Source organism: Macaca nemestrina, chromosome 17 (assembly GCF_043159975.1).
Source record: "Macaca nemestrina isolate mMacNem1 chromosome 17, mMacNem.hap1, whole genome shotgun sequence".
Lineage (NCBI taxonomy): Eukaryota > Metazoa > Chordata > Mammalia > Primates > Cercopithecidae > Macaca > Macaca nemestrina.
Genome location: NC_092141.1, coordinates 61,296,825 through 61,320,153, shown reverse-complemented (window position 1 = coordinate 61,320,153; position 23,329 = coordinate 61,296,825). Strand labels below are relative to the sequence as shown.

General features: G+C 48.1%; 1 protein-coding gene and 1 long non-coding RNA gene across 7 annotated transcripts in view; one reads left to right on the top strand and one right to left on the bottom strand.

Moving 5' to 3' along the window:
* LOC105472302 (uncharacterized) overlaps window positions 1-23,329 on the bottom strand; it is a 51,247-nt gene that overhangs the window by 4,673 nt on the left and 23,245 nt on the right. For 2 of the 4 annotated variants that reach the window (XR_003015943.2, XR_981513.3), the window contains exon 3: window positions 1,059-5,333. This is a non-coding gene — a long non-coding RNA (uncharacterized lncRNA). The remainder of the gene's footprint in view (window positions 1-1,058; window positions 5,334-23,329) is intronic. The other 2 variants (XR_011615788.1, XR_011615789.1) reach the window with 2 other exon arrangements.
* LOC105472301 (Sp2 transcription factor) overlaps window positions 1,164-23,329 on the top strand; it is a 36,160-nt gene continuing 13,994 nt past the window's right edge. For 2 of the 3 annotated variants that reach the window (XM_011725420.3, XM_011725419.3), the window contains exons 1-3: window positions 1,164-1,268; window positions 20,680-20,756; window positions 21,523-22,497. In XM_011725420.3, the coding sequence (XP_011723722.1) occupies window positions 1,262-1,268; window positions 20,680-20,756; window positions 21,523-22,497 (1,059 nt within the window). In that variant the 5' untranslated portion in view covers window positions 1,164-1,261. The remainder of the gene's footprint in view (window positions 1,269-20,679; window positions 20,757-21,522; window positions 22,498-23,329) is intronic. The other variant, XM_011725421.3, reaches the window with a different exon arrangement.

Below are 23,329 nucleotides of genomic sequence, written 5' to 3'. Positions count from 1 at the left end.
TTGATGGGCTATGTTTTGTTTTGTTTTGTTTTGTTTTAAGCCATTGCGCTAAGGTGTAGGTGTGATTAACCTCGTTTTACTGATGAGGACACGAGGCTCAGGGAGTTTCGGTACCCTGCCTAAGTTAGTAGGACGTGTAGGTTTCAAACCCAGACTGGTCTGAAGCCAGAATGGATTCCCTCACTAAGCTAGGCAGCCTTCCCAAGTTCTCGGAAGAGACTTGGGAGCAAAGATAAACCTATCCAGATAGTGCCTACCAAGTGCTTTACCTCATCTCAAGAAGATAAGGGTAATGGGGCAGAGGCCAAGCAGTACTTCTCAAACTCAAGCGTGCAACTCTGTCCATGCCAGGCCCTTGCTAAAATGCAGATTCTAGGCACGCCCCGTGAAGTACCGAGTCGGATTAGGAGAGGCGGCCCGGGGAACCTGCCTTTAGAAAGAGCTTCGGATGATTCAGATGCACACGTTTGGGACCGTGGGCTATGGGGGTCGCCGCAATAACCATGTGAAGATTAACGGGGGCTTAACCGATTGTGAAAATCCCTTCAGAAGTGTCGCGTAAACAGCCCCAACTCTGACTATGGTGCCGGACCCCAGTGCTTCACTGTACAAAGTCGCCCCTCCCGAGGCGACAACGAGCGAGGGACTAAATAAAAGGTTGATGGCTTTCCACTCACCAGGCATGGGGTTGAGTGGCAGCCGCCTACTGCCGAAGAGCAGGTAAAAGCTCTTGCCACACCTGGGCGAGACTGGACTTAGGGTGCAATGTATATGCTATTTCTGGGGCATTTGTGGGCCTCACCCTAAGGACTTCTGATTGGCTTCAGGGCAGATCTATCACTCATCCTCTGGGTTAGAGGTGGGTGGAAGGTCAACCACGACCAATACAAAAGCACTCTTCGACTAAGCCCCTCCCCTCCCAGCTTCCTGTCGCTGTCCATCAACCACCCAGTAGGCGGGACTTTGCCTCCCTCCAATTGGCTGATAAACATGTCATTCATTATTCAATTGGTTTTCGGTTGGTGCGGTCTACCGTCCATCAGTGACATTGCACAGACCTATTGGTCAAATCAACGTCGCTCTAGACGCCTCTGGTTGATTGGTTAATAGTGCTGTCGGTCCCCAATGTTCCAAGCCCTTATTGGTGAAGGCTGCCGTCGCTCGGGCGGTGGCGGGCTCCGGGATTGGCGGGTGCTTGGCGGGCGGTGTCAGGCTCTCGGTGGCGGCGGAGGCGGCGGAGGCCAGGGAGGAAGATGTCGTAATGAGCGGTGGGTCCCGGCCGCTGCCGGCGGGGTCTTCCCGGCCTCCAAGGGTCGGGAAGACGGGCAGAGGCCGCGGGGAGAGGGAGCCGAGGCCGGGGGTTCCCCCCTGGGGCCGGGCCTGGCGCCGGGGCCCGGCTTCGGGAGGGGCGGGGGAGGGAGGATTCCCGCCCGGAGGAGGAGCGGGGCTGGCCAGCCGGGCGGAGGCACCCGGAAGGGGGCGTTCGACTCCCCGCCCCCTCGGAGCCCGCCGGACGGGAGGGCGGCGCTTCCGGGGGCCGGCGAGAGGAGCGGGCACCGGGGTGGCCTGGCACCTCTCAGCCGGGTGCCGACCCACCTCAGCGCCGCTCTCCCGCCTGGGCTGACTATGCCTGGGTCGGCTCCGAGGAGGCAGCCAACAGCCCTCGTGTTCGCCCCGTGTCTGAGAGGCCTTCCTGCACTCTTAACTGTAGATGCCCACCAGCGATTCAGGGCTCCCCGAAGTACAGAGGGGCAAGGGAACGCTTGAGATCCGGACGCTGCCAACCAGATGGGCACTGCTCGGCATCGACGACAGCCCGGTTACTGATGTATCCCAGTCGGTCGATGGTGTCAGGACACGAGGGCACTCTCTGGGCAGATGATCTCTCACTGGGGAGTGGGCAAAAACCTTCCTTTAATGTTTTCACTTGGATCATTGATCCTCCAGCTAGATGCAAGCTCTTAGCAGAATTGTGAGAAGTTTGAGAACTTCTTGCCAGAGCTCCCAGCCTGTTACCTGACGCCCCGTGGGGGAAGACTACTGCAGTCCCAAAGCTCAGGCGCAAACAATCTTAAGGAATTACAGAAGAAATAAAATAGATACTTGCTTTCTTCCTCCACCCACCTGCATCCCCATTGCTGACTTACGGTTTTCAGCCTCTTACCCATGCTTCTTAGGTTTCCTTCCCAGCGGCTTTCTAATTTTAGTTCAAAAGGAACTATGTCTTCTCTGGGCAACTGAGAAACCTATCCTCACTGCATTCCTTGGTTTTGATTGCAATATCCTGTCATGTTTGTTTCTTAATTAACTTCATCCAAGGGGACTCAGTCTGGCCTTTCTCAGTGCATTCTCCCGAAGTTCTTTCTTGCTCTGAGGTTACTTCTTGTTCACTTATTGTTTCCTAGAGAAAGGTATGAGCCAGTAGATCTGCTTTAAACAATGAATTGGCCCAAGTTTCCCGTTTACAGATTTCATTACAGTTGGAAGGACACTGTTTCAAGGTGCACTGGCCTGCACTGTCTAAAACAGTTTCATGCTGTACCCCAGAAGGCATTCAGTTTCACATTGGAGGGCTGTACCGAGTTGGTATTCTGGATGATACAATTTTTAGGGCTCGAAAGTTTAGAGTGTTGGCCAGCTCACAGGCTGCAAAGGGAATAATGGAGTCCAGAGCACAGCAGTAATTTCAATTACTAACACAAAGAAACCCATTGTCTGCAATAATGAATATAACTGCAGTGTCTTGTTTTGTTTTAAATTCTTGTGTGCGATGAAGGGGGGGAATCTATCAGACAACCTATCAATTGGGCTGATGATGTTAGTGTTCCAGTGGCTTCTAACAGGCGTTAATACCTGTTGGAAATGGATTATCATTGGCTGGGACGATTGGTAAGTTTTCTAATTCTAGTTCTTCCTCTTGGTTGTACAGAGGCTTAACCTCTTTGGTTAAAAGCAACTACAAGAAAAAAAACTAGTCTGACATAATTATGAACCCCCCTGAACTAGGCTGCTGAAGCCACAAACTCTACCAAGGAGACCCAGGTAGAGTTTGTTAATAATCGGACCCTCATCTGACTGCCCAACAGGTAGAACTGGTTCCAGGAGAAAGAGTTTGGCATCACTCTGGACAGCAGATGGACTGGCCACTTTTTTCTCTCAGATTCTATTAAAGTTTGGGCCTGTGGAGGCCTGTCAGAGAGGAGAAAAGAAATTATAAGATTTGGGTAAATGTCTGGGGTAAAGAAGCTTTATGGCATTTCAGCAAGTAGAGTGGTTGGTTCATTTGGATATTTTGGCCTTGAACTTCTTATTTCTTCTGGTGGTTAATACCAGCTTTTTGGAGAAGTTGGACAGTCCTTTGCTATAGGTCTGTGTCAGTTCCCAAGCTTGCTGTCAGCAAGTATAGTATTGCCCAACCAGGGCCCTTCTGAAGACATTTTAAACTTGTTGCAACCAACTAGTAGACCTTAGTATTGGCTTTGTTTCAGCAATCTTCTAAATCTTGCCCACTCATTTCTGTGATATATACGTAACGTGTTCTTTTTCTAATACCTATTTTTTTCACACACACCCCTTTTCTGTATACACAAAAATTGGAAACCCTGCTTCCAAACATAGAAAAATTTAGGATATTTTGGATCAGGTGGACAATGGCTATGGAATAAAAGATGCAGAGAAACACTGCTTTAAAGGGTACGCAGAGAATTACAAAGTTTAGGGATGCAGTAGCATGAACATTTCTGAGTTTACCAGATTTAACCTCATGGCCCGATCTTAAACCTTGTGGGCTGCAAACCTGGAGTAAAATCTGTTCAGAGAAGCTCGCATACTTTCTTACAGGTTCATTGGGTGATATGTCTGGAGTATTCCCTTTTTGCAACTGACTTGGATTTGTGAATTTCTTCCCACCACCTACAGGCTGAACTAAACCAGTATCCAGTACATTTCTGGGCTGAGAAATGAAGATCATTTTGGAATGCATTTGTTGCTTTTTTGCTTGTTTTTGCCTTGCTTTTGTTTTGGATATGCTTGTAGCTCCTTGTATGACATTGTCTAGACCTGTTGTAGGAGGAAAAAAAGTTCTTTCTCTTTATTTCTTCCCTCATAGAGCCAACACTTAGATCTTTATCTTTCTGAAATGTAGTTGAGTGTCTTTTTAAAGATGCTCTTCCTCAATAATCAGCAGATCTTTTTTTGGCTAGCAGCATTCTCTTAGGAGACCTCGGGGTGGAGGAGATCTCACTTTTCTGTCAGCAATCTATTGGAGCAAGGTGGAAAGATGAGTGAAGAGGGTAAAAATATGGGACGTTTCTTTTTTAAAAATAATAGAGGCATAGTCTCTCTATGCCAGGCTGGTCTCAAACTCCTGGCCTCAAGTAATCCTCCCACCTCAGCCTCCCAAAGTGCTGGGATTACAGGCATGAGCCACTGTGCCTAGCCAACAAGGGATATTTCTAACTCGAGGGTATTGTCAGGCTATGTGGGAAAGGGCGTAGAGATTGCCCTTGAGGAGATGCTCCCAGGTGGCAGATTTGTCCTACTTGATAGATTCCAAAATGGAAAACGGATTTTTCTACTGCCTCTGGGGACACTGAAAAAAGAACCTCCACGCGAGTTCAGAAGCAGCACTGGCAGCTTAGGGGAAGTCATGGCTTCCACTGCGTGTCTAGGAAGCGCTCTTTCAGGATGCTCTGAGGCTGCCACTGGCACAGGGGAACACTGTGCTTCTCATCCAACTGGGCTGCAGGCTGATTTGCTCTTGGGAGATGAGCTCTGCTCAGGAGCAAGGGGTTGTGAAAGGGCTGATGTTTCTCAGGCTCCCCCAGTGAGCAGCTCCAAGCAGTGCTGAGATGTCTAGGCTGTTTGTGTCACAGGACAAGCATGCTTGCAGACCCAATGGTTGGAATCCTTCATTGGCATTTCATTCCCGTTGCTGCTGTTTGTCTCCACATCAGAATTGCTTGCTATACCTAGCCAGAAGCCCTGCCACATTGCAGTGCAAAGGCTTAGCTTACTTGTTTTTGCTGCTGAGTGCTCTTAGATACCAGTTTGTCCCTGTGTGGTGATTTAGGCAGTTAGGTGGCCTTTCCTCTCAATCACAGAGTAGAAGTGGCTCAGGAGGAGCCAGCAGACACTAACTTACACATTTCCAAATGTCATCTTTCTAGAGCCTTCTCTTTAGCGTTGTCACCTCTCCTACAGGATTTGGTAGAATCACAAAGTGGCCTCCAAGAGAGTGTGAATAGGAAGTAAGAGTGAGCAAGCAGGGCCATGTAATTGGAAGTGGAATATTTCTGCTCCCAGTTGATAATTAGGAATCTTCTTAGATCAGCCTAGAAGAAAACAAACCAAGACATTTCCCAGCCTCCAAAAAAGTAAATGGTAAGCCAGCCCTGTCTTCTCAGGGGAAATGAAATCACCACTCATTTCAGAAGCTGATTCTGGCCTGGGGCTGGGCTTGGTAATCATGCCTGTAATCCCAGCACTTTGGGAGGCTGAGGCAGGCAGATCACTTAAGGTCAGGAGTTCGAGACCAGCCTGGCTAACATGGCAAAACCCCATCTCTGCTAAAGATACAAAAATTAGCCACATGTAGTGGCACACACCTGTAGTCCCAGCTATTCCGGAGGCTGAGGCACGGGAATCACTTGAACCCAGGAGGCGGAGATTGCAGTGAGCCGAGAGTGCACCACTGTACCCAAGCCTGGGCGACAGAGCAAGACTCTCAAAACAAACAAACAAACAAAAAGCTGATCCTGGCCCAGGATAAGTGTGGGGAGTTACTCACAAATAAATGTGCCAAAGCACATAATGAGATTCTTTAGGGGAAAAAGTGTATCTTGCTTTTTTTTCCTCCTGTTCTCTAAGAATTCTGAGGCCCAGTATTCTTTGACAAAAAAACTTGATGCTGTTTCTTGGGCCTGCTTTGATCAGGTTCTGTTTATGCTGTCCCCACCCCCACACATTTCCAGAGTCCCTTCCAGTACAATGGGATATGACCCAGTCAGGATGCAAACTAGCAAATGACATAGTCACGTTTTGGAAAGAAGAATTAAGGGTGGAGACAGACAGGTGGTATCCAAATTCGAGTGCCTTCATTATCTTTTTTTTTTGAGACAGAGTCTCGCTCCGTTGCCAGGCTGAAGTGCAATGGCGCGATCTTGGCTCATTGCAACTTCCGCCTCCCGGGTTCAAGCGATTCAAGTCTCAGCCTCCCAAGTAGCTGGGACTATAGGCATGCGCCACCACGCCCAGCTAATTTTGTATTTTTAGAAGAGAGAGGGTTTCACTGGGTTGGCCAGGATGATCTCCAACTCTTGACCTCATGATCTGCCCGCCTCAGCCTCCCAAAGTGCTGGGATTACAGGCATGAACCACTCGCCCGGCTATGTTTGTTGTTGTTGTTGTTTTGTTTTTGTTTTGTTTTTTTTTTGAGATGGAGTTCCAGGCTGGAGTGCAGTGGTGCAATCCTGGCTCCGCCAATGCTTGTCAATTGAGAGAAGCATTAATAATGCATGTCAATTGAGAGAAGCATTGAAATGCAGTAGTACCTGGTATGTGGTGATGAGAGTTGTGCGCTTTGAAGTTTTTGGCCAGGAGCAGGACTGGACTGCACTGGCCCACATGTGAGGTGACTGGTGGGGTTGAGGGTTCCATCAGCTAAAACCCATCAGGGTCTGGGTCAGCTGTGGAGTGGATCCTGACCTAGTGCCAGGGTATGCAAATCTGCAGCTTTTCTACTTTGGTTCCTACACTCCCTTTAGGCTCTCATGCTGTAAAGCCTCCAGGATTTACTCATTCACTTATTCAACAAACATAGATTGTTAAGCACCTACCATGTGCCAGGGACTGGAATACATCAGTGAGTAACGCAGAGAAGTCCCTACCTTTAGGAAGCTTACATCTTAGTGGGAGACAATGAATAACTAATAGATATTTGTTAGACAGTGAGAAGTGCTAAGGAGGCAAAACGAGGATAAGGAAAAAAAGGGGGAGGTGGCAATTTACATAGGGTGATCAGGGAAGGTCTCAATGATAAAGTGACATCTGAATAAAACCCTGAAGGAGTGGGGAGGAGATTGAGCCTTGTTCTGTCTGGGGTGAGGGGAGGAGGGTGAGAACTCAGCAGAGAGAAGAGCAATGCAAAGGCCCTCAGCAGGGGTCATACTTGGTATGTTCAGGAACAGCAGGGAGCCAGCATGGCTAAAGCAGTGAGAGAGGGAGAGTGACAGGGCAGGTGAAAGAGGTCAGGTCCCCCAGGGGCCTTCTGTGTCACGATGGAGATTTTGGCTCTTACTTTGAGTGGGAGATGGGATGGTATTGGGGGCTTCTGAGCAGAGAAATAACACGGTTTCATTTAAGTGTGATGGGTCTTACTCTAGATGTGTTGAGAATAGACTGATGGGGTCAAGGTCAGAAGCGCAGCTAGGAGGTTAATCCATGGGAGACATGATAGAAACCTGGACCTAGGTGATGGCAGAGGAGGTGGTAGAAGCAGTCAGCTTGGGCATATATTTTGAAGATACGAGTGTTTGCTGTCAAATGTAGGGTGTGGAAAAAAGATAAGGATAACTCTCAAGGTTTTAGGGCTGAGCAGCTGGAAAGATGGAGTTACTATTCATTCACTGCAGTGGGGAATTTTGAAGGAGTCACAGGATTAGGACAATATCGGGAGCACTGTTTGGGGCTAGTTAGATTTTTGTTTTGTTTTGTTTTTTGAGATGGAGTCTCGCTCCTGTCACGCAGTCTGGAGTACAGTGGCACAATCTTGGGTCACTGCAACCTCTACCTCCCGGGTTCAAGCGATTCTCCTTCGTCAGCCTCCCGAGGAGCTGGGATTACAGGCGTTCGCCACCACACCTGGCTAATTTTTTTATTTTTAGTAGAGATGAGGTTTCGCCATGTTGGCCAGGCTGGTCTCCAACTCCTGATCTCAGGTGATCCACCTGCCTCGGCCTCCCAAAGTGCTGGGATTACAGGCGTGAGCCACCGCGCCCAGCTGGGGCTAGTTAGATTTACGATGCCTATTAATACATCCAAGTGGAGATATCAGTAGGCAGTTGGATATACAAGTCGAGATAGAAATGTGAGAGTTAAAATTATATAGAATCTGTATCTTACTGGTTTCTAAACCCACGAGACTAGACAAAATCAGCTAGGAAACAGGTGTAGACAGAAGAAAGATCCTGGCCGGGCACGGTGGCTCAAGCCTGTAATCCCAGCACTTTGGGAGGCCGAGATGGGCGGATCACGAGGTCAGGAGATCGAGACCATCCTGGCTAACACAGTGAAACCCCGTCTCTACTAAAAATACAAAACAAAACTTAGCCGGGCGAGGTGGCAGGCGCCTGTAGTCCCAGCTACTCGGGAGGCTGAGGCAGGAGAATGGCGTGAACCCGGGAGGCGGAGCTTGCAGTGAGCTGAGATCCGGCCACTGCACTCCAGCCTGGGTGACAGAGCGAGACTCCGTCTCAAAAAAAAAAAAAAAAAAAAAAAAGAAAGTGTTTCAAGGAAGAAGAGGCCAGGCGCAGTGGCTCATGCCTGTAATCCCACCTCCTCGGGAGGCTGAGGTGGCATGAACAGTTTTGGTGGCATGCCTCGGGAGGGTGCAGCTTGGTTGGAGCAGGTTTAAGAAAAGCTAGCAGGAGAGAAATATAGGTAACTCTTGCAAGGAGTTTTGCTTGAGGAGAAGGGAAGACATAATGGATCTTAGCTGATGAGGGAAATTTTAACTTCTTGGTGAAATCGTGGACATACCTAAGGGTCATTGCCTGAGGCTGGGGGTCTGAGATGGGGGGGGGTGGGGGGAGATGAGAAGCTCAGTAAAGGGTTAATGTGGAGACAAGATCTCCATTCCTTACTCACCTTCTTCCTTCCTTCAGCCTGTGGCATTAGCAAGCCACTGCCCAGAGGTGTTCTCGTTTAATGAAAGCCATTGAAATTTGTTTTACTGTTATTGGGCTCTTTTATCATGGTTTTAATTCATTTGTTTATTTAACATTATTATTATTATTATTTAAAGACAGGGTCTCACTCTGTCACCCAGGCCAGAGCACAGTGGTGCAATCATAGCTCACTGCAGCCTCGACTTCCTGGACTCAAGCAATCCTCTCACCTTGGCCTCCTAAGGAGCTGGGACTACAGGCACACACCACCATACTCAGCTAGTTTGTAAACATTTTTTGTAGAGATGGCATCTTGCTGTGTGGCCCAGGCTAGTCTTGAACCCCTGACCTCAAGTGATCCTCCTGTCTCGGCCTCCCAAAGTGCTGGTATGACAGGCATGAGCCACCATGCCCACCGAGCCACATAATGGCTATTGTGATTGCTAAGGTTTGCTTCTCATTGAAATATTCAGCACAATTTGGAGTCTTTCACTACCAAGGTTGCTGCTCTCTTCATCCAAATGAATTCTTTTACCTCATTTGTCAGCTTTCTTTGAGGTCCAACTTTGTTCTCTAAAACCAGCCAGGGCATGCTTTTCCCTCACCAGCTCTGAATTCTTCCAGGCTAGGCAACTGGAAAAGCCTGGGCTTAGAAACTGCTTTGTTGGCTTAAGGCCCAGCTGAGCTGACCAAAATAGCCAACAGAAAGACTGTTTGCACAGTGTGAAATTCCTCCAGGGGAAATACCATAGCAAAAGGCCAAGAAAGCCAGAGCCACGATGGCAGGAACCCACAGGCAAAAAAAGCCGTTACCCCCAAGGCCTGGGTTGTGGAGATGGAGCCAAGTTCTCTCCAGAAGGAAAAGCTTCCTAAAGCCTACTGTTGTGGTATTTCTGTAGGCGCCCTTTCTCATTTGCTGGGTCTCAAGAGTAGCATTCTCAGTGAAAGGACCGGTCGAACAGCCTGAAGCCTGGTGGCCAGGGCTCAGAGGTCTCTCTTCCTGTTACGTGCTCTCCCCGAGTCAGGCCTAGAAAGACCTGTGAGACAGGGACACACTCCCAGCTCTGTTGGTGGGACAGTGTGGAAGTGTGCCTGGAGTATGCACTGGCAGGCAGCAGGGTCACCTGCCCCAGACTTGAGGTGGGAGGAGGTCAGGAGAGGCTTTCCCTGAGTAAGAGTATAAATGAGCTCTGAAGGACAGGAGCTGACCAGGCAAATGGGAGAGAGTGTGCTTCAGGCTCCAAGTGAGACAGGGTGGCATGTTTTAATTCCAGAAATGAAAAGCTGAAGTGTGTGTTGGGAGAGGTGGAAGGGCAAGAGGTCAGGGGGGTGGACCAGGGAGGGACAGCTTGTTCTGGCCTTTATAAGTTTATCACAAGAGCATTGTGGGAACAATTGAGGGGGTTAATTAGGAGAGTAGCTGGATGGGATTTGCACTTTAAAAAGAGCCTTCTGACCAAATTGTGGAGGCTGGCTAAGGGGGAGGCCAGAGGCCAGGAAGCAGTTTTGGAGGCCGTGGGCAATATCTCAGGTGGATCATGGTGATGAGGATGGGGAGCCTGGGTACACTACAGGGAGGTTTGTCTATGAAGTGGAGTCATGAGGACTTGATGATTGGTTGGCAGTGAGGGGGATACTCAGGTTTTGTCCTGATTGGAGATACCAGAAGAGAGGCTGCTTTAACCCAGGGTATTCATACAGCCCATAGGCACTGAAGGTGGCCGTGAGCCATGTGCCGGGCTTGGTGTCTACAGTTCAGTGGTGCAAACAGACATGGCCCACCCTGGGGAGCCCTCGCATACATCGGGCTCACGATTAGTTAATGGGTAGTGAGTGTTCCCAAAGGAGTTAACCTCGTCTCAGGGGTCCAGAAAGGCCACTCTGAGGAAATGGCATGCCTGTTACATAATGGCTCTTAAATTATGCTGGGAAAGTCAAACAGCCAGAGACCTGAAGGGTGAGGTCTTAGCTAGTGAAGAGAACAGAAAGAGTTGTAAGCAAGGAAAGACAGCTGCAGAGATGAAAGTTTTTCAAGGATCTAGAAGAAGGCCTGTGGTGGCTGAGGGTAAGAAAGCTGGAGAAAGAATGGGCAAAACTGACAGCTCAATGTTCCAAGTGTCTGTGGCCAGCCCTAGTGGAAGACGCACAGAGGGCTGGATGTACAGGTCTAACACGTGGAGCAGAGATCTGGACCAGACACAGGCCTATGAGTTGCCAGCCTGTGGAAGGTACGTAAAGCCATGCGAATAGGCATGGTCACCCAGGGAAAGGGTGCTGGGTGAGGAGAAAGGACAGATATTGGGGAACATCAGTATTTAAGGGGTGGCAAGGCCGGGCGCGGTGGCTCAAGCCTGTAATCCCAGCACTTTGGGAGGCCGAGACGGGCGGATCACGAGGTCAGGAGATCGAGACCATCCTGGCTAACACGGTGAAACCCCGTCTCTACTAAAAAAATACAAAAAAACTAGCCGGGCGAGGTGGTGGGCGCCTGTAGTCCCAGCTACTCGGGAGGCTGAGGCAGGAGAATGGCGTGAACCCGGGAGGCGGAGCTTGCAGTGAGCAGAGATCCATCCAGCCACTGCACTTCAGCCTGGGCGACAGAGCCAGACTCCGTCTCAAAAAAAAAAAAAAAAAAAAAAGGGGTGGCAAAGGAAGAGGAGCCCACAAGGGGAAGAGGTGGCAGGAGAGGTGGGAGAATATCCATGGGAATTTCGAGGAGGAGGCACTCATCGGAGGGGCTGCTGGATTGAGCAGCACGGAGGTCGCTGGCGACCTGGGCAGGTGCAGCATGAGCACAGTGCCAGGGTAGACGTCCTAATGCTGCCGGGAAATGAGTAAGTAGGGAAGGAGGGAGGGGACAGCAGGGTGCCAGCAGTTTTTCTACCAAGTTTGGCTAAGGGGGTAAGAAGTGAGGCTGTGCTGGAGGGAACAGGAGGTAGAGGTGGATGATCAGTAGTACATCAAGAGTCCAGAAACTCGGGATGCTTTTCTGCTGGTTTTGGAATTAAATTGGTTTCCAATATGGGAAAGAAATGTTGTGTGTGGTCCCTTCAGGCACCTGCAACTCCATCCCTACCCCATGCTGCCTTCAAACCTTGTTTGATGCCCCTGCAGTTTTCCTTGGAGCCTAAGAGAGGTACTATTGCTTGTATAGTAAATCATTGTAAAACTTCACCAGCCTCGGGACTCTTGGGAAAGTTTTAGCCAACCTAACTTAATGAAAAGTCTGAATGATATAACTTGGAAAGCAGTGCAGCTTTTTCTTTTCAAGAATATGCACTAATCCCACTTACCTATGTTGTTAGGTGTCGGTTTCAGTGACTGGATGTAAACTACTGTTAAAAGCAAGTGGCACTATTAAAATAGCGGAAGTGATATAAAACAATTATTCTTACTAAGAGTCCTTTTGCAATCTTCAAACACCATTTAGGCTCGCTTTAAATAGTATGAAAGAGGCCAGGCGCCTTGGCTCATGTCTGTAATCCCAGCACTTTGGGAGGCCGAGGCGGGTGGATCACGAGGTCAGGAGATCGAGACCATCCTGGCTGACACGGTGAAACCCCGTCTCTACTAAAAATACAAAAAATAGCCGGGCGTGGTGGTGGATGCCTGTAATCCCAGCTACTCGGGAGGCTGAGGCAGGAGAATGGCGTGAACCCGGGAGGCAGAGCTTGGAGTGAGCCGAGATCGTGCCACTGAACTCCAGCCTGGGTGACAGAGCGAGACTCCGTCTCAAAAAAAAAACCCAAGAACAATAACAAAAAAATAGTATGAAAGAAAAGTTAAGCACAATTTATATCCAAATTGTATATTTTAAATGTAAGGTTCCAAATTCATGAGGTTCTAAAGTGCCTTTGATCATAGCCTTACAATTAGGTATCTATGCTACCTCTTCTTAACCACTTTTCATTTCCAAACATCAGTGGGAAATGCCTCTCTTTTCCTTTTCATGGTTAATTCCAGGAGGTTAATTCTGTAGTGGCAGGGAGATCGGTCTCTCTTTTGGTTGCCCAGGTCTGCAGCCTGTGGCCATAAAGCTCTGAGTGACACTAGGGAAGATACTTGCAAACGTTGGTTTGAGATCTATAGGAGCATTTCAGGAACCAGCTGGGAAGGAAAATGAAACAAGCTGAAATGGTGCAACGTCGAGCACCAGCAGTCTGCAGCTTCAGTAGATTCTGCTTTAACCTCCTAACTGAAGAATCACTCAGAACCCAGCCCAGTGTCCAAACAGTTTGAGTCCAGGGTAATAAGGACTACAGAGAAGGGAGAGAGGCAGATGATGAAGAAACACTAGGCCAGTTTTTTGTTTTTTGTTTTTTGTTTTTTTTTGAGGCGAAGTCTTCACTCTGTCGCCCAGGCTGGAGTGCAGTGGCGCGATCTTGGCTCACTGCAAGCTCCACCTCCCGGGTTCGCGCCATTCTCCTGCCTCAGCCTCCCGAGTAGCTGGGACTACAGGCGCCCGCCACCGCGCCCGGCTAATTTTTTTTTTTTTTTTTTGTATTTTAGTAGAGACAGGGTTTCACCGTGTTAGCCAGGATGGTCTCGATCTCCTGACCTCGTGATCCACCCGCCTCGGCCTCCCAAAGTGCAGGGATTACAGGCTTGAGCCACCGCGCCCGGCCAACACTAGGCCAGTTTTTATTTTGTCTCATTTCATTTACACTCTGCATGGATCCTATGGCCCTTCTGTTTTATAATAGAGGATGTCTAAGAGAGTCATTCACTAATTTTAGCTAAGCAAACCTGAGCCCTGGGGGAGCCTCCTGGGAGAGCCATTGCCTTCCTTTGCAGTTCTGCCAGCAACAAACTCATCTTGTATTTTTATCAGCAACATGGTCTGAGGAGTCTAAAAATCTTTTTTTAAAAAAACTTATTTTAAATCACTGTACTTTCTTCCAGTGAATAAAAATCTTTTTTTTTTTTTGAGACGGAGTCTTGCTCTTGTCGCTCAGGTGGACTACAGTGGCACGAACTTGGCTCACTGCAACGTCCGCCTCCCAGGTTCAAGTGATTCCCCTGCCTCAGCCTCCTGAGTAGTTGGGGTTACAGGTGTGCACCACCATGCCCAGCTAATTTTTGTAGTTTTAGTAGAGACGGAGTTTCCCCATGTTGGCCGGGCTGGTCTCGAATTCCTAAGCTCAGGTGATCCGCCTGCCTTGGCCTCCCAGAGTGCTGGGATTATAGGCATGAGCCACTGCACCCGGCTGTGAATAAAAATCTTAAAGATCATTTGGTCCAACTTTCCACCCCATCTCAACATCCTGACTCCAGCAGGGACACATGTCCTGCCTCTGGTTAAGTGATTCCAGAGAAGGGAGAACATAGTACCTCGGAAGGCAACTGATTTTCATCTTTGCAAAGTTCTCTCTTGTGTTAACTAAAATCTACCTCAAAATGTCCACACAGGAGTCTTGGTTCTACCCTTTGAACCCATGTCCCCACTCTGGCACCCTGGCCACAACCATTGCTGCTGTCTTCTGAACAAGCTCCAGCTGAAAATCCCCCTTTTAAAATGTCCCTCAGAACAGAATCTGATGCTCCAGATGTGGCCCAAGTGTGCAGACTACAGGAGGATATTATTTTTTTGTTCTATAACTGAACTTTTAGAAATGCAATCCAAGATTGCAGTAGCCTTTTTGGCAGCCATATCTAGATTGTGCTGGCCCCCATTCAGCTTAAAGTCAAAAACCTCTGGGGCTTTTCCACGTGGCACTATTAGGCTCTTTCTTCCCTCTATGCATGTGATTGGCTTTTTAACCTAAGTGGAGGACTTACTCAACTTTTTTATTTTTTTTAATATACAGAAAAGGTTTCACCATGTTGCCCAGGCTGGTCTCAAACATCTGAGCTCAAGAGATCTGCTCACGTTGGCCTCCCAGAGTGCTGGGATTACAGGCGTGAGCCACCACATCTGGCCAAGACTTCTTAAACTTTAAAGCCTATATAGCCTTTAAACCCTTGATGCTGTCATATAAATTATTAGAGCCTCACAGAAATCCTAGAAGGATGACATTACCTTTGTTTTACAGAGGGCACTGGAGGAGGCTAAGAGGGACCATCCCACTAATGAACCACACAGTCAGAATCTCATTTAGGTATGGAGCCTGATGTTCTTAAACATTGTACCTACCAGTTTTTTAAGATGTCCTTGAACCCTATTACCGATACCCATTGTGTTTACAATCCTTCTCACTTTTGTGACATCTGCAGGGTTTTTTTGTTTGTTTTTTGATACCGAGTCTTGCTCTGTTACCCAGGCGGGAGTGCAGTGGCATGATCTCGGCTCACTGCAGCCTCCACCTCCAAGGTTCAAGCAATTCTCCTGCTTCAGCCTCCCAGGTAGCTGGGACTGCAGGCATGTGCCACCACACCTGGCTAATTTTTTTGTATTTTTAGTAGAGACAGGATTTCACCATGTTGGCCAGGCTGGTAAGAACTCCTGACCTCAAATGATCCACCTACCTCAACCTCCCAAAGTGCTAGGATTACAGGCCCTCCAACATCCGCAAGTTTTACTTGTCATCTAGATCTTTGCCGAACTTGGGTGGTGAATACCATTCTAAAGCCTAAGTTTTCCAGCCTGTAGGGCACAAAACCAATTTAGTGGGTCGCAGCCAGCATTTAAAAAATTGAAATAGAATAGAAAAATATCACAGTCTATCACATGTAATAAGAGAGTTTTGTTTCAGGAAACTTTCATTGCGTGAGCATGTGACAGGAATGTGTGGTGTATGTATGCATATGGTGGGTCTTGGTGCAAATTGTTTTTGTAACTGTGGTTTGTGGTCTGATAGTTTGAACACCACCACTCTAAAGGAAAAATGGTTTGGGGTTGGCTTAGATTATTTTCATTACAATATTACAACTTAATTTTGTATGAACATGAATCTGTGTGTCAGCTCACCGATCTAGCTCCTGTAAAGTTCACATATGTAACTACAAAAAAAGCCAGTAAAATTCAAATTATCAGCATCATTCTGAGAGGGTGATGTTTGACTGAACCCAAATCATTGCTTTTCCTTGTAAGCACGGCACAGACTTGACACTTAGGCTCCTTGAGTTCTGCACACGCATCCTGTAGTGTGTCAGTCAGGGTGACACAGTCTTCCCACTGCTTCTGAAGTTATGTCATCTTTCACTTTGCACAGATGTATTGTGAACTAAATGTGCAGAATGAAGTTGTCCTAATTAGCCCACACAGTGCACTTGTAAACACACACACAGGCCCTGAAATGTGCAGGACTTGGTTATGCAGCAGTTATCTGGTGATCTATGATATATGTTCATTTTTAAAAAGATGACTGGGCTGGGCGTGGCGGTTCATGCCTGTAATCCCAGGACTTTCAGAGGCTGAAGCAATGGGATTGCTTGAGTCCAGGAGTTCGAGAAAAGACTGGGCAACATGGTGAAACCCCGTCTCTAGAAAATATATAAAAATTAGCCGGGTGTGGTGATGTGCACCAGTGATCCCAGCTACTTGAGGGGCTGAAGTGGGAGGATCACATGAGCCCAGGAGGCAGAGGTTCAGTGAGCTGAGATCATGCCACTGCTCTCCAGCCAGGGTGATAGAGTAAGACCTTGTTTCTACATAAATATAAACAAACAAATAAAAATCTTTGTTGTGGCTGGTCACGGTGACTCATGCCTGTAATCCCAGCACTTTGGGAGGCCGAGGTGGGTGGATCACTTGAGGTCAGGAATTTGAGAGCAGCCTGGTTAACAAGGCAAAACCCCGTCTCTACTAAAAATACTAAAAGATCAGCCAGGCGCGGTGGCTCACGCCTGTAATCCCAGTACTTTGGGAGGCCGAAGCGGGTGGATCATGAGGTCAGGAGATCAAGACCATCCTGGCTAACATGATAAAACCCCGTCTCTACTAAAAATACAAAAAATTAGCCGGGCATAGTGGCAGGCACCTGTAATCCCAGCTACTGGGGAGGCTGAGGCAGGAGAATGGCGTGAACCCGGGAGGTGGAGCTTGCAGTGAGCAGAGGTGGCACCACTGCACTCCAGCCTGGGCAACAGAGTGAGACTCCGTCTCAAAAAGAAAGAAAAAAAATCATCACAGTGAAAACATAAGAAAAGAATAAAAATGCCTCTGTGGAGATGCCTGTGAACCCTGGTCCTGAGACCCACCCCAGTTCAAGACACCTTGCAGCAGCAGACTTCTCAGCACTTAGGTGGAGGCATGCTCAGTTTAGCCCCAAACTAGACTATCATATTGCTCAAGTTTCCTCCCTGTTTGTTCACAAGAATATTATGAAAATGTCAGCCAGATGCCTATTGAAATAAAATCCCTGGTGTATACCATGCTCTTGATGTATCCTTCCAAAACCCTATAAAAAGAAACAGATTTGTTCAGCATGACCTGTTCTTCTATATTATAATGCTGTTCCTTGTGGTCACTCCTTCCTTTCCTCAGTAGTTACAGTACTATTCAATCATTTGTTCTAGGATTTTGCCAAGGATCAGTGCCTGTAATATTACAGGATCTGCATATATAATTTTGCCCAGAGCTGCCCTCTGGCTCCACACACATTTGCAGTTGTGTCTGCAAAGTCTCCCCCTCTGGAGTAGTTTGTGTGAACTTCAGTCCTGGTAACCATTTAAGGCACTGGTGTGCTTTCTTACCAGCTCATCACCTATCCAGGGCTTCAGTTTCCACTTCATCTTTTTTTTTTTTTTTTTTAATGGAGATGGGGTCTTGCTCCATCACCCAGGCTGGAGTGCAGTGATGTGATCACGGCTCACTCTAGCCTCGACCTCCCAGGTTCAAGTGATCCTCCCACCTCAGCCTTCTGAGTAACTGGGACCACAGGCATGTGCCACCATGTGTGGCTAATTTTTAAATTTTTTGTAGAGACAGGGTTTCCCTTTGTTGCCCAGGCTGGTCTCCAATTCCTGGCCTCAAGCAATCCTCCCACTTCGCCTTCCCGAAGTTTTGGAATTAAAGGCATGAGTCACTGCGTCCAGTGCCTTCACCTTTTCTTTACCTTTCCCCATTTAAGAATTGTTCTTCCAGAGAAGCTTTCCCAGTGTCTATCCTCTGTTTGTCTGTTTGTTTGTTTTAGAGACAGTCTCACTCTTGCCCAGGCTGGAGTGCAGTGGTGCGATCTCAGCTCACTGCAACCTCCATCTCCTGGGTTCAAATGATTCTGCCTCATCTTCCCGTTTAGCTGGGATTACAGGTACCTGCCACCACGCCTGGCTAATTTTTTGTATGTTTAGTAGAGATGGGGTTTCACCATGCTGCCCTGGCTGGTCTCTAACTCCTGAGCTCAGTCTGCCTGCCTCAGCCTCCCAAAATGCTAGGATTACAGGCGTGAACCACCACACCCAGCCCAATATCTGTCCTCTTTTTGCCAAATTCCTTACAAGGACTCAACCCCTGAGCTTTTTTGTTTGTTTTATTAAGAGATGGGGTCTTGCTATGTTGCCCAGGCAGGAGTGTTTTGTCTATTCACAGGTGTGATAATAGGGCACTGCAGCCTCAAATTCCTGGCTTTGAGTGATCCTTCCGTCTCAGCCTTCCAAGCAGAATGCACCCTGAGCCTTTTTGTCTCTTTGAGTCTTCAAAGTAATACCCCTCTTATTTCTGTACTTAGTGAAATCTGCTTTCCAAAGGTCCAGGATCGAAATCTGATTCTGCCTGGTATTCTTTTCTTTAGTGATTTATGAACTTTAAGATGGCATAGATTCTTTCTCCTAAAATTCTCATGACTTTCATTTTCCTGATCTTGTTTTTCTTTCTTTTTAAAAAATTTTTATTAGGGACAGGGCCTAACTGTGTTGCTTAGGCTGGTCTTGAACTCCTGGGCTCAAGCGATCCTCCCACCTTGGCTTCCCAAAGTGCTGGGATTACATGCATGAGCTACTGTACCTGGCCTCTTTTAGATGACTTAAGTGCACAGTAGAGAGTCCCTTCATTACTTCCTCAACTATATTTTTCTTTTTTTTTTTTTTTTTTTTGAGACGGAGTCTCGCTGTGTCGCCCAGGCTGGAGTGCAGTGGCCGGATCTCAGCTCACTGCAAGCTCTGCCTCCTGGGTTTTTACGCCATTCTCCTGCCTCAGCCTCCCGAGTAGCCGGGACTACAGGCGCCCACCACCTCGCCCGGCTAGTTTTTTTGTATTTTTTAGTAGAGACGGGGTTTCACCGTGTTAGCCAGGATGGTCTCAAACTCCTGACCTCGTGATCCGCCCGTCTCGGCCTCCCAAAGTGCTGGGATTACAGGCTTTAGCCACCGCGCCCGGCCTATTTTTCTTTATTTAAGAAAAAAAGTACAGTAGAATATATTTATCATGGGAAAATGAAAAAGTACAGAAAAACAAGGTGCAAAATAAATTTAAGTCAAACAAAACTCAACCACTAGGAGATAATGGCTTAAGACATTTTCCTATTTGGTTATATTCATGTATAGAAATATATACACATTTAAACAAAAATAGAATTTACTCTGTTTTCATTCTCCTTGTTATATCCAGTTAGTCATTAGCTCTACCGAGTCTTGGTTGATGCCTGTGGGGCCATGCCTATTGTACTATGTAAAAAGTGTAAATTCACGTAAATAATTGACCCATGAGGCCGGGCGCAGTGGTTCACACCTGTAATCCCAGCACTTTGGGAGGCCGAGGCAGGTGGATCGCCTGAGGTCAGGAGTTTGAGAACAGCCTGACCAACATGGTGAAACCCTGTCTCTCTTAAAAATACAAAAATTGGCCAGGCATGGTGGCATATGCCTGTAATCCCAACTACTCAGGAGACTGAGACAGGAGAATCGCTTGAACCTGGGAGGTGGAGGTTACAGTGAGCCAAGATCGCACCATTGCACTCCAGCCTGGGCAACAAGAGTGAAACTCCTTCTCAAAAAAAAAAAAAAAAAAAAAGAATTGACCCATGTGCTGTATATGCTGCCTGGGGACAACAGCCTTTGTGGTGAAGGCTGAGCATAAAACACCCAAGATTTGGGAATGGAGCAGGTGTGTCCTCCTTGTCCGAAAAACTGACTGAGCAATACTTCCCTCTCAGTTTTGGCATCTGTCTACAGCAGGAGTGAACAGGAGGCTTGAGTTTGAGCTAGAGGATTAGCTGGGGAGCTCCCCTTGCCCACCATAGAGGAGTTCCAGTTTAGCTATGGAGAGCCAGCAGTGCCCATCAGAGAGGGCATAGCTGAGTTACAGAAGAGAGTCCTGGTATAGTCTTGGTTATTTTTGTGTTATCTAGACTCTGTGGTGGCTGGAGGGGGCAGTCCAACGACAGCAGGACCAGCTGTCCTCACAGCCTCAGATGGCTGAGTCTGAGGAGAGGAGAAAGTAATCTACTGAAATAGATGTAAGGCTGTCAACCCAGGGTGGGGAAGTCTGGGGAAAAGTCTTTAACTTCCCTTGGAGAAGCAGCAACAAATAGAGGCAAAAAGAAAATATGGCTAGGTGTGGTGGCTCATGCTTGTAATCCCAGCACTTTGGGAAGCCGAGGCAGGTGAATCACCTGAAGTCAGGAGTTCGAGACCAGCCTGGACAACATCGTGAAACCCCATCTCTACTGAAAATACAAAAATTAGCTGGGCATGGTGGTGGCACCTGTAATCCCAGCTACTCAGAAGGCTGAAGCAGGAGAATTGCTTGAATCTAGAAGGGGGAGGTTGCCATGAGCCGAGATCACACCACTGCACTCCAGCCTGGACAACAAGAGCAAAAACTCCGTCTCAAAGAAAAGAAAGAAAATCTGAGGCAAGTGGGCTTGCGTTCTTTTTGGGCATCTTATACATTACTCCATCTCTTTTCTTCCAACAGATCCACAGACCAGCATGGCTGCCACTGCTGCTGTCAGTCCCAGTGACTACCTGCAGCCTGCTGCCTCCACCACACAGGCGAGTAGGCACCGGGCTCCGAGGGCTTGGGGCTGCAGCATCCTGGACAGACTCACCGAAAACACTTTATCTTCACTGTCTCACTATAAATACCCTAGGTTATGAGACTGGGGAAGGTTCAGTTAGCCACATTTTCTTTACTGAGAAACCATGGCCATTTACCTAAGGTGCCACAGTTGGGCTGCCGGAAAAACAAGGATTAAACTCTGTGTTCCTTCCACCAGACCTCACTAAAAAAGGAAAAGGAAAACAGAGGCTCTCTCATTGTCTTGAAAGTGTAGCCCAATCTGTAAAGTTACATGTTCTGAGTACTAAAAAGCCCTTTACTGAAGTATTTATTCCTCCTGTTGCCCCTCCATTTCTTTTTTCCTCCCTCATTTCCTCAGTTGAGCAATCAGGGACCCCTCAGTCCCTGGGGTGGGCTAACAAAACTCCATCTAAGAGCCAAACATGCTTCACTGTCCTTAGAAACAAGGCCAGTGGGGAGTAGGAAGTCAGCTCACATTGTTAGTTTACCCTGTCTGTGGGGTGCGGCCAGGGATTCCTTCCTGAGAAAGACACTGTCCACCTTTTCTCCCTCACTTAATGGAGAAACCAGTAGAGAAGGGGAGACAGCAGCCAAGCAGGGGAGGGTGCTGGCAACATGCCTGCCACGGAGGTGGGGAAGAGTGGCGTGGAATACCGCCAAGAAGAGAAGATCATGGACAGAGGCGGCTGGGCAGCGGGCCTTCCTGTCTCATTCGTTTTCTCTGCTGTTTTTTTGCAGGACTCCCAGCCATCTCCCTTAGCCCTGCTTGCTGCAACATGTAGCAAAATTGGCCCTCCAGCAGTTGAAGCTGCTGTGACACCTCCTGCTCCCCCACAGCCCACACCGCGGAAACTTGTCCCTATCAAACCTGCCCCTCTCCCTCTCAGCCCCGGCAAGAATAGCTTTGGAATCTTGTCCTCCAAAGGAAATATACTTCAGATTCAGGGGTCACAACTGAGCGCCTCCTATCCTGGAGGGCAGCTGGTGTTTGCTATCCAGAATCCCACCATGATCAACAAAGGGACCCGATCAAATGCCAATATCCAGTACCAGGCAGTCCCTCAGATTCAGGCAAGCAGTTCCCAAACCATCCAAGTACAGCCCAATCTCACCAACCAGATCCAGATTATCCCTGGCACCAACCAAGCCATCATCACCCCCTCACCGTCCAGTCACAAGCCTGTCCCCATCAAGCCAGCCCCCATCCAGAAGTCAAGTACGACCACCACCCCCGTGCAGAGTGGGGCCAATGTGGTGAAGTTGACAGGTGGGGGCGGCAATGTGACGCTCACTCTGCCTGTCAACAACCTCGTGAACGCCAGTGACACCGGGGCCCCCACTCAGCTCCTCACTGAAAGCCCCCCAACCCCACTGTCTAAGACTAACAAGAAAGCAAGGAAGAAGAGCCTTCCTGCCTCCCAGCCCCCTGTGGCTGTGGCTGAGCAGGTGGAGACGGTGCTGATCGAGACCACCGCGGACAACATCATCCAAGCAGGAAATAACCTGCTCATTGTTCAGAGCCCTGGGGGGGGCCAGCCAGCTGTGGTCCAGCAGGTCCAGGTGGTGCCCCCCAAGGCCGAGCAGCAGCAGGTGGTGCAGATCCCCCAGCAGGCTCTGCGGGTGGTGCAGGCGGCATCTGCCACCCTCCCCACTGTCCCCCAGAAGCCCTCCCAGAACTTTCAGATCCAGGCAGCTGAGCCGACACCTACTCAGGTACCACACTCCCTGTACTGTCCTCCTCCTCCTCTGGTTATGTCTTTTTGGCTTGCTCTGAAGATGATGCTGATCATCTCCCAGCTTAATCTGACCTTTGAGAGTCAGTATCTTTTGGGATGGGCAGTAAGTGGCCGTTTCTACCTGACCAATGGGCTCTCTTTAGTTCATAGGGCCAAGTACTGCTTATCTTTAGAAATTAGATGAAACATAGGGATATTTTGGCCCTTTTTCTTTATGGGTTTTTTTTCAGGGGATGGAAAGGGGACAGATACATACTTTTTAATAACACTTATTTTTGATTATAGAATTATATACTCAAAACATTAACAAGAATGAAAACATTCCAGTCCATAGAATTTTATGTAAAGTAAGAAAATTAATGAGAAAAATGCTGATCATTATTAATGACAAGATAAAAACAGGAAGAGCAGCCTAGCTTTATAGCAGGAATATTTCGGCTAGATTCATCTGGAATGTTTGTTTGTTTTAGGGTGTTTTTTTTTGAGATAGGGTCTTACTCGGTTGTCCTGGCTGGAGTGCAGTGATGTGATCATTACAGTCTCAATCTCCTGGGCTCAAGCAATCCTCCCACCTCAGCCTGAGTAGCCAGGACTACAGGTGTATGCCACCATGCCAGGCTGAGCCACTGCTTCCTGCCAAACTGGGATGCTGAATCCAACAAGAATGTTCTTATTTTTGGCATTTATTAATGTGCTCTAATACTCTGGAATCTCTTTGGCTCTGTGAGGCAAGTTTTATTCTTTGTGCATGCCTACTAAGTGCCAGTAATTGTGCCCATGTTGCAGATGGAGAACCCAGAACTCAGATC